We start from the raw sequence: 10,891 nt of genomic DNA, 5'->3' as shown, positions 1-10,891 counted from the left end.
CCTCATGTATGATTAAAGGTAGACTCAGCGAAATGATGTTGCCACGAGCAGCTCCGCAGATATTGTGATGAGCGAGATGCAAGACTTCACTCTCACACAGTCGCACACAGTATCTGCACATTTGCACAGGTTCGCTTCAAACTGTTACAGCGTGGTAGGTGTAGGACCAAAACAGTGGAGAAGTCTACCCTCGCTCTTCAACACTCTTAGTTGTTGTGGAAATTGACCCACTATGCTGTTTACTTTGTGCATCCTTGTCATATTGCTGAGTGTACCTTTAAGGGGGAGTGTTTGGTGAAGAACAAATGACTCTACACCAATACACATGATGAACAATGATAGGATACCTTTGGGCAATACCAAAACAATATGTGTAAAAGATATGGAGAGCCTCTAATTACCCGTCTGGTTGTCAGTCAGTGGTTTGAACAGAAGAAACCAGAGTAAGGTGAATGAATCATTGTAACAATTGTGTTTTAACAAGTGAAAAATAAAAGAGGTAAAAATATCACACACATGGTTTTAATGTGCAAATGCGGATTTTTTTTATGTGCAAATACTTGCAGATGTGGAAAACAATGTATTTTTTGACTATGGCAACATCTGCAATTGAGGACAGACTCCATGACTGCACCACATTCTATAGTCTGTTACCAGTAAAATGACAAAGAAAGAAAGAAAGAAAATGTATTGTTTTGCCTTCTACCAAAAATGGAGCCTTAAAGAGCAGACTGAATATTCATTAGCCCTGCAGAATGTAATTAGATCAGTGAGTGTAAACACCAGTAATATGTTTTTTTCACCCTGAGCTGTTTACGTTCAGAGCAGGAATTGGTAGTTTTTTCCCCTCCACAAATCCCGTAATCGCTTTTGCTTGTATGGATAAAGACCCCCTTAGTCCCTATGGGGTTGTAGCCTATATAGTCGGGCCTGGTTGCTACATTCATTTCCTTAAGTCCTGAATGTAGGCTTAGTTATTAAATATAATCCATATCATTTTATTAGGGGGGCTAGACCAGTGGTTCCCAACTCCAGTCCTCCAGTACCCTCAACGGCACACATTTTTGTTGTAGCTCCAGACAAGCACACCTGATTCAACGTGAGTTTGTCCGGGGTTACAACAAAAATGTGTGCCGTTCGGTGTACTCGACTGGAGTTGGGAACCACTGAGTTAGACTCCTGCTTAAGCCTACTTCAGTTTCCACTTTCCTGCAGAGACATTAACAGAATGTGTTTTTGGGAGAAAAGAAACCTTCCCACCGGTTTGACTCCAGTCCTGGCATATCATACGATAAAAACATGTCTGGTGGAGTCTACAGGTCTAAATATTCATGGTTTTTCATGGATGGTGTCTCTTCCTGAAAAATTAAAGGAGAGCCACACACTCTAGGAGCTCAGAAGCAATAATTTAATAACCAACGTTTCGACAGACAAGCTGTCTTCATCAGGGTATGGTGTCTCTTCCTCTCTTCTTTCCAACCCAAAACCAGGGGCCGTGTCCCCTTCTCATGTGTCACATGGCTCCAACAGGGAATAATGGGAAAGAGGAAGCATCTCCCCATCAACTAGGGGCACAGAGAAACAAAACAAGGCTAAAGGTTCAACCGTAAAGGTTCTGTTGTGGTCAGGGGGGTTTGGGGGTCAGGGTGGGGTCATGTTCAGGGTCAATGGATGCGAGTGTTAGAAACCTGCTCTCTCTCTCTCTCTCTCTCTCTCTCTCTCTCTGGTGGGTATTACGGTCCTTACAGTCTCCCCACCGTCTCGTGCCATCTGTTTTCCTTCTCTTTCGTTCTTCCCTCTCTCTTTCCTGGGCTGTGGTGGATTTACACACACAGAGTTCCGACAGGAGGACAGGCCCGGGCCCAGCTGGTGCCCAGTGGGGCCTCGCCATTTGCAGTATGGTTTTCAAGCCCCATGCTCGCCAGGATGAATCATATACAACAACAACACCTCACAATATTGATCCTCCTCCTCGCCGCAGGGTGTTACTACAGTTCATTAATCATCACCTCTCTATCTATCCATCTACCACTCTTTCTCTCCCCCTTTCGCTCCCTCTTTATCTCTCATAGATCTCTCTTGCACTCTTCACCTTATATTTACCTCTCTCTACCTCCCTCTCTTTTCCCCTTTTCTCCCTATCCATCTGTCTCTCTCCCTCTCTCTCTAGGGATCCTCCCTCGCTCTTGTAGCTCCACAGGCGCCACTGTATAACCAATTAATCAAAGTTCTGCATAAACATACAGTAAAACAGGATAATTGAATATAGTGGGGGAATTTACATTGAGCAGAATCAACACTAGACTTTTGAACACACTTCACCATTAAAGGGGGTTTGCAGGAGGCCAGACATCAACAGAGTGGGGCTTTGTCTGTTGTGGGGATAAGGTATAACTGTCATTAGTTAAAAGAGCCATACACGCATGCTACAGCTTAGGCTATATATATATATCACATATATAGGCTATATTTGCTTAAACATATTCAATTAACTCATGGTCAATCATTTTAATAAAAACATGACATTCGCATTGTTTTTGATACATAGTTAGACAAAAAAAGCAATGCCTATTTTACAAACTGGCAGCTATGGTATCTTTATATGCCAGTGGGCTGGTTTATTTAGGCAGGCTAGTGCACTGAATATATGATTCATGAGGCAAGAGTGCGTTAAATAAATAGCCTACGTATTTTAGCACCTATCACCTCTCTCAGTGCTACGAGCTCCACCATTCAGAGCGGAGGAGGGGTTTTGCACGTGCTCACGGTCTCTAAAACCACACGCCGCTCCTTCCAGTGAGTATCTGTGACGCGGATGAGGATGCACGCACAGAGGATAGCGAAATAGCGAAATGCACTCAGCTGTGCGCTAACCGGGAGGCATGCCGCCCTAGTTTCGTCTCAAAATAGCTCTGACCCGATACGGCGCAAAATGGGTTAAAAGGAATATGTCCTGGATCGCGCAAACTTTCAGACACTTTGCTTGTACAACGAATTGGGTCTTTTTCTGTTACGGAGCGGCCAAATGAGGAGAGGAAACAATACAGAAACGGAAATGTGCATCTAGTATTTTTCTTTACCCCCCTATTCTCTTTTTAAGACATGATTACAGAGTTGGTGTGTAGCGCCGTGGCATTGGTCCTCTATCTCAACACACTGAACGCGGATTTCTGCTACGATGACAGGTATGACCTCCCGTAGAGCCGTACATATGGCACCATCATCAGCTCCACTTGTCTGTCATCTTTACAGTCTCAAAACCCCCTCGGGTGCAAGCAATTTCGCGAGGTTCGCTGCGCGTCTGGGTGTTTGCATGTTCCATTGTCTATTCATGTTTATTTGTGTTATTCAATGAGAGCATTAGGGATAGTCATGGTTCACTCCCCTCAGAAAAGGTCACTTTGTTTAATGCAAATGCTTTCTCCTGTTGCATTGAACAAACAAGCTACCCAAATAGGCTATAGAGGGGTTACTTGGTATTCCATTGTTAAAATCAATATACTGTCGCCTACAATTGGCGCATGAAGTGACACAATAACAACAACGGGGATATGTAGGCTATGACTGTAAGTTCATTATTATACATGCATGGTTCCTTCTTTTCTCTAATGTCGGAGTAACCAGGACATGCAGTCTCTGTCATGCGGTGACACAGAGTGATGAAACCGGGACGGGAGCTTCTTTGTGTTGTCAGAGCACATCACTGACAGGAGGAGAGAGATATTAACACGCGGCTTGCCGGGTTGTAATAACGCTGCTCTCTCCGGGGAAAATATCAAATTTAAATGGGGAGACATGTTAGAATATATTTGTCGAGTGCAGCACGCTTGCATGGCTAAGTATGTTGACACAATCCTGGCCATGCTTTCCAGGACTCATTGGAACGCTATTATCCAGAAAGCAAGCAGAGAGAGCAATTCATTTGGATTGCAGAACGTTTGAGACTCCAATTTGGACATCCATCCACAATTGAGTGTAGGGTTAAATAGTCCAACTTTAGTTTTAGGCATTGGGGATTGTGATGAGAAATTAAAAGTACAATAATCATTATCAGAATTGTAATTAGGCAGAAAAAATTATTGTAGCCTATAATGTACTTTAAGATGAGCAAGCCTTCATACTGGGGCAGCAGGTAGCCTAGTGGTTAGAGCTTTGGGTCAGTAACTGAAAGCTAGATCGAATCCCGGAGCAGAATATGTCGTTCTGCCCCTGAACAAGGCAGTTAACCCACTGTCCCTAGGCTGTCATTGTAAATAAGAATTTGTTCTTAACTGACTTGCCTAGTTAAATTTAAAAAATGACACACTAGTCAATTATTTTTTTTCATTGTTTCTTGATTAGAAATCAATGTATCTTTTTTGGCTCATCATGGGACCCTTGCTACTGGGTGAACAAAAAGCAGCAGGACTCCTACAGATGTAGGATCTTTATTTGATCACCCTGTTGTTGCAGGAAATGTCATTCACAGCAGGAAAGGCTAACTAAAATGTGAAGGGGATTCAAACTTTAAAAAGGCTTCTAAAGTTAGTAATTTCCACTTTCAAATGTCAGACTTGATTTACCCTGACTAAACATTTATAAAACCTACAAAATGTCCATTAATTATAATCACCACAATAATTCACATTTCCTGTTGCTGCAGGATTATTTTCCTGCTGTGAGAAACTGGTCAAATTAAAGTCCTACATCTGCATATGGGCATAAATTAGGAGGGCTCCGGGAATTCAGTGTAAAATCCCCAGAACAAATCCATTTCATATACATCATACCAACAGGTTTTGTCCCTAGCCGGCGACTCCCCACTAGAGAGTTCGGAGCAGTTGGGGGCTCTGGTTAGTTTTACAAATACCTCCTTGGGGTCACAGACCCTTCACTGGTTGTCAGTACTGCTCGTGGAACCCTACGTGCAGCGGGTTGCACAGCCTACTCTGTTAGAGTAATGCTGTATCCCGTGTGTGTGTGTATGTGTCTCATGTGCAGTGTGCAGACACTCATCGAGCAAAACCTAGACAAACGTGGGGCATGAGACTCCTCAACCCAGAGATGACCGAGCCTTGTGTGTGTGAATAAATGACGGAGAGAGAAAGCGAGAATGTGTTGGAGGGAAGTCTGTCTGACTATTTGTCTGTCTGTCAGTCCAGTTACTCTCACATTGCTGTACACTTTTCCAGGATATGAGTGAATGTCTATATGATTGCCCAATTCTGAATGTACTACCGAAGCCCTCTACCGAAGCCCTGTGCTATGACTGCTTTCTATTACACTACCTGTATCTGACCATGTCACAGTGGAGTGAAGAAAGCTGTCATGGCCCTCTCATGAGTTCATGACTAACTGCCAGTGTCCTAGCCACAACTCCCTGTGAGTCCACTCAGTGTAAGTTCAGCACTGACGAGCCTCTGTATCTATCAATGTCACTGTGATAATTTACACCCCTGGGAGAGTGAGGGAGAGAGACGGGGAGAGAGAAGGAGAGAGAGACAGACTGCGTTCTGGCCCACTGCTCATGTACGGGGAAAGCTGAATACCAATCAGAATCCTGACCTCCATAGTCATCTATCAAACGGCTTCCTTTGACAGAGGTCAAGAGTCGCATGCTCCCTGGTCTCTCTCCCGATTGTTAGTGGAGAGAGCTGCATTTGTGTTTGTTAGGACAGGGCTGAAAGCAAGCATGCACATCTGTCAAGTCTGCATTCTTGAGAAGACAGTCTTTGTATGTCTTCTTGACACTGTGCTGCTGTTCAGTTCTGTACAGGAGCGTTCTGGAGGCCGAAGGGGAGGAGGTGGAAATCACATGGTGGTTCTAGCTCAATGGGATGTTCTTGGTGCGTCTCTGTTTTCTCAATCACGTCAAATGTTTTTCCTGGGCACAGGGCTGGCCCTGTGTGGAACTATGTCAGCCAATGGTAATATCAATAAAAAGCCATGTGTTTGAAGTGACTGGAGTTTTACTGGCACGGGGGAAGAACGCGAGCCAATCATTCTTCTACAAGGGAAAATTGAGCTCAATTTGTATTGTGAGTATTCTGATGTTCAGGAGCCAATCTGAATGGTTTCCCTCTGAACTAGATCAGGGACAGAACATAAAAAATACATTTGTATGTTGAGTTTTTGTTCTGTTGTCACTTATGAGGAAGGCCTTCCAGTACAAGGAGGAGGCAGGGGGATGTCTCAACAGGAGTAGATTGATAGCTTGAGAGCTGAGTTCATAGATTAGGAAATTAATTTGTTGTGAACTCTGAACTCTCCCCTGAAAGCTCTTGCAAAATGCATCATACTGTGGCACTTCCTGTATTTTGAATGTTCTAGATCTTGAAAACTTGATCGCTGACATGCAACACATCTTGGGACTGTATCAACAGGGGACTAATTAAACAAATACCAAAAGATAGTTTTTGAGTGGTATTTTCCTTTAACAAACAACATTTGAGCTGCGTCGCTTTTAGATGGCATCACTAACAGACTGATCAAGTGATATGTGTCTGAGGAATACGATAGTAGAGGAATAGGATGCAGTCCTATTGACACCAAAGGTGCATGTGCGAATTGTTCTCTATAGACAAATGAAGCTTCTTCAGGAAGCATCCTGAAATGGAATGTCTAAGTGACTTTTAGTATTCCTAGTGATGTATCACCACACATGTTACCCCCCCCCCCCCCCCCCCATGTAACCCAGAAATGCATTGTAGGTCCTTGGGGACTTGCAACGAAAACATCCCCCATGCTTCTTTCAGAGGAGCAAAACAATTCAATCTGTGGGGAGTCGGGTGATGGCAGGGAGTAGTTTGGTGTGGCTTAACTGTGACAGAAATGGTTTCCATATGCATATTCACATGCATTTAGAAATTCTGATCCATATTGTATGTTGGAAACCCTCTCTAACTGTTCTATCGTTGCCTCATGACACTGCCCCTTATTGGTGTGCGTTCCAATGAGTTAAGTCAGCTTCAATGATTGATTGAAGCGCTAGTTGTTCATTTTTAGGATGGGGGGGTTTGCTGAATGCTGCCGATATAAGCCAAACAGCAAAATTCCCATTAGAGAAACCACAATACTCATTAGCTCATGTTCTTGCAGAAGGGACACCTCTCACACCCAACAGTCTTTGAAGTGCCAGATCTGGTCTCAGTTACAGATGATCTGTGTTATGTGTCACCAGCTCCTCCTTAACTCATTGTTGTCGCCCTGCTAAGGTTTCGGTTCATTATAGAAAAATGATGCCCAGAGTGAGTTTGTGTCCCCAGTAGAGTTGTTGATAACCATCATGGAATACTGTCCCCAGTAGAGTTGTTGATAACCATCATGGAATACGGTCCCCAGTAGAGTTGTTGATAACCATCATGGAATACGGTCCCCAGTAGAGTTGTTGATAACCATCATGGAATACTGTCCCCAGTAGAGTTGTTGATAACCATCATGGAATACTGTCCCCAGTAGAGTTGTTGATAACCATCATGGAATACTGTCCCCAGTAGAGTTGTTGATAACCATCATGGAATACGGTCCCCAGTAGAGTTGTTGATAACCATCATGGAATACGGTCCCCAGTAGAGTTGTTGATAACCATCATGGAATACGGTCCCCAGTAGAGTTGTTGATAACCATCATGGAATACGGTCCCCAGTAGAGTTGTTGATAACCATCATGGAATACGGTCCCCAGTAGAGTTGTTGATAACCATCATGGAATACGGTCCCCAGTAGAGTTGTTGATAACCATCATGGAATACGGTCCCCAGTAGAGTTGTTGATAACCATCATGGAATACGGTCCCCAGTAGAGTTGTTGATAACCATCATGGAATACGGTCCCCAGTAGAGTTGTTGATAACCATCATGGAATACGGTCGACATGACCACATTGAAACCATTATAACCGGACACTGGGAGCTAATACTTTTTTGGAGTGATGAGTAAATATTGGTTTAGTGAGTATTGGTTTAGTAAATATTGGTTTAGTAAATATTGGTTTAGTAAATATTGGTTTAGTGAGTATTTGTTTAGTGAGTATTGGTTTAGTAAGTATTTGTTTAGTGAGTATCAAAGGTACTTTATGAGTATTTAGTGAGTGAGAGGGCAAGCTAGTGAGCGTTCTTGTTAGTAGTTTGGCGACTGAGGGAGTAGGGAAGGGAGTGTTTACGATGGGTAATTTGAGATGGTTTGGAGGCGAGGAGAATTTCAACCACACCAGAGTACTACGTCAGGGATTGTTTTTTTTGGAGGGAAAGCAGGCGGGCCTGATAAAGTGTGGTTTTGGTGGTGAAAAACCTTCCGACTGTATGGCTATGATGGTGACGCGTTGCCATGGCTATAGCCATGCGGGTGGATATAGTCAAAAAGGCTTCTACCCTTAGGCCTTAAATGTCCTATCCCTTTGTTATAGAATTACAACACATGTTTTTTAATTCATTGCTTTTCAAAAAGTTTTTCTCATTGATGTCTGTGTATGTACACTCTGGGAGTTGGAGGGGGGGGCATTAAAACAATAGGGGTAAGGCAGGGAACAAAAAGGAGTATAAGCCTTGATTACTTGCAGATTTACAAACGTAAGCTCTTAGTCGACAGATTTTCTGGGAAGTGTCAGCAAATTCAGAACATGTTTTTCAGCCTGAAACATTATGAAAGATCATTTCGGGGCTGAAACACTTTGGGTAAGTGTGGTAAAGGAGTGAATTAGGGTTACGTTAATATCAGGCTAGAAAACAAATTCCTGTAAAAGACAGATAGTAGAGAATGGTAGACCAGTTTTATATGAACAGGAGCTGTACTGTATTATTGATGCTGTTTGAGTAACGCTGCTGTAACACCTCAAGCCTCCCACTGTTGCAGTTACGTCAGGTAATTACTCACATCACAAGAAAACTTTTTCACAGAAAGGGACTCTTTTGTGACTCGACTTTGTGCGTGATGGGATTGAAGGTGGACATAAGAAGGAGATGACGAGAGTCCTTGCTGTTAAATGAAACAGGCTTGGTGGAAGAAAGTTCTTCTGACAAGGCCTCCAGTACATTATGTTTGGTTACAAACTAGATCTACGTGAGATGTTGATGTTCCTAAAGTTCACATCAGGCGTGACGTTCACAGCTGAAGGTTCTCCCTCCCACACAGAGACATGGCTGCCTGGCAGACCGCTGCAGTGATACACAGGGTTATAGAGGTAATTCAGGGGAGGGTTCGGGAGAGTGGGTGGGTGGTTGTGGGATACATTATGTCTTCTCACTTTTAGGCCTTTTCAGTGATAGTATATTTTATATATAAGAAGCCCTGAAGCATTGCATATTCAGATGAATCCTGACCTGAATATTAACATGTTTGAAACTGCATACAGCTAGACAACCACATTCACTCCAGTATCACAAAGTTGTTTCTGATCTGTTTCTGATCTTGTTCTAGATGTTTTAGTTTGTTCACACTATGGTTACTAAAACCCAACCACCACAAATCGGTCCCCCTCTGTACATTGCATATAATGTACACAATGAATATAATGCACAGTAGGAGTTCCCAGCCCCTTTTCTCCTGGGCCCCAGGCTAGGCACACATGGGGAGGAGATGGGCTCGTTTATTTTGAGGAGGTCTTTCCTCATGCCATTAAACCCCAGTGGTGCGTGAGGATGGGCAAGGTCCCTGGTAACCCTTGGCTGGCCCTTATACCCGCAGGGCGCGGCAGACCCACCCGTCTGCCAAGACCGCCATCCCACCACCTTCCCAGTACACACAACCTATGCATCTATGTGTATGTTCAACAGTGGTAACCATGGACAACTGGACCCTGTGATTGTCAACAGCTCAACAACGCACGCAATTCCCTCCACAATCAGTCATGTGACCAATATGTTCCAATCAAAGCGGTTCCTGGTCTCACTTGAAGGCCAAAGGGTGAAACTCCCATAATTGGATATAATAGAGTAGATCCTTGTAGCCGAGCCATACAAGTGACTAGCTGATGCAGATGATGTCTGGTTAACCATAAATGTATCCTCTCCTAATAGATGCAAGCCATATACTGTAGAACTGCATGCAGAAGCCTGGGGTTGAATTTCTACCACGTAGCATTTAAGCTCTCCTGTAAGCAATGCTCCCTGTTCTGGTATTGCATTACACATTGGATCTGGCATCCACTTTCTCCCCTTTAACTACAAGGTGGACTTAAAATAAAAAACACACAGCATTGGGGGCGTAATTTGACACAGAACAACTATCGATTACAACGGGAGAGAAATGGGGGCCACTGCGGGGACCGGCATGTGATCTCTGGATCGCTTCTCGTGTTGTCTTTCAGCGACATTGGCTTTTTTCCTCGCTGAACGACCAGGCAGAACAGAAAATCAAACACTTTCTCTCTCCGGGCTTGACAAAGCTTCATATTACTCTGTCTCTCTGGCTGGTGTCAGATCCTGGGCTGAGTGGAGCAGTGAGGAGGAGAGCCACGTGGGCTGTGAAACAGGCCAAGTGACAAACAAACCCCAAGAGTACATGTGTGACAGTATATTGCCTTTTCTCGGTGGCGTCGATGCTGTCATTAGTCTACGGTGCAAATGACAGGGTAGAGAGAGGGGACTTGACGCTCGCCTCTGCGGTTCCTGTGATCTGTGAATTTGGGAGGTTGGTGGTGGGTGGTGTGGGTGCAGGATTAGGAGCAGCTGAAACAAATGGCTGCTGTTTTGAGTCACGCTGCTCAATCACTGCAGAGGTAGCACAGATCTAGAATCAGCTAAGGCTCCCGAGTTCAAGCGCTAACAATTACAGATGCACTATGCAGACATCGCTCCTCCATTTCCTGGTTGCTAAAATTCTAATAGTTAACCTAATTTCAGTTTGTGACTAAACAAGCAAGTCTAGTGTAGAGAATCATTGTATCATCTAAAACCCTGTGAAATATCTTTTCCATAA

The 10,891-nt window shown here is 43.8% G+C and overlaps 1 protein-coding gene across 2 annotated transcripts in view; it reads left to right on the top strand.

The window, feature by feature from the left end:
• Positions 1–2,795: 2,795 nt before the first annotated feature.
• The window catches only part of LOC115180205 (protein O-mannosyl-transferase TMTC2), a 76,096-nt gene continuing 68,000 nt past the window's right edge, over positions 2,796–10,891 (top strand). For both annotated transcript variants that reach the window (XM_029742105.1, XM_029742106.1), the window contains exon 1: positions 2,796–3,185. In XM_029742105.1, the coding sequence (XP_029597965.1) occupies positions 3,103–3,185 (83 nt within the window). In that variant the 5' untranslated portion in view covers positions 2,796–3,102. The remainder of the gene's footprint in view (positions 3,186–10,891) is intronic.

The sequence above is a fragment of the Salmo trutta genome, chromosome 40, assembly GCF_901001165.1.
Source record: "Salmo trutta chromosome 40, fSalTru1.1, whole genome shotgun sequence".
NCBI lineage: Eukaryota > Metazoa > Chordata > Actinopteri > Salmoniformes > Salmonidae > Salmo > Salmo trutta.
Note: the sequence above shows the minus strand (reverse complement) of the source record. Positions and strands in the feature narration are given on the sequence as shown.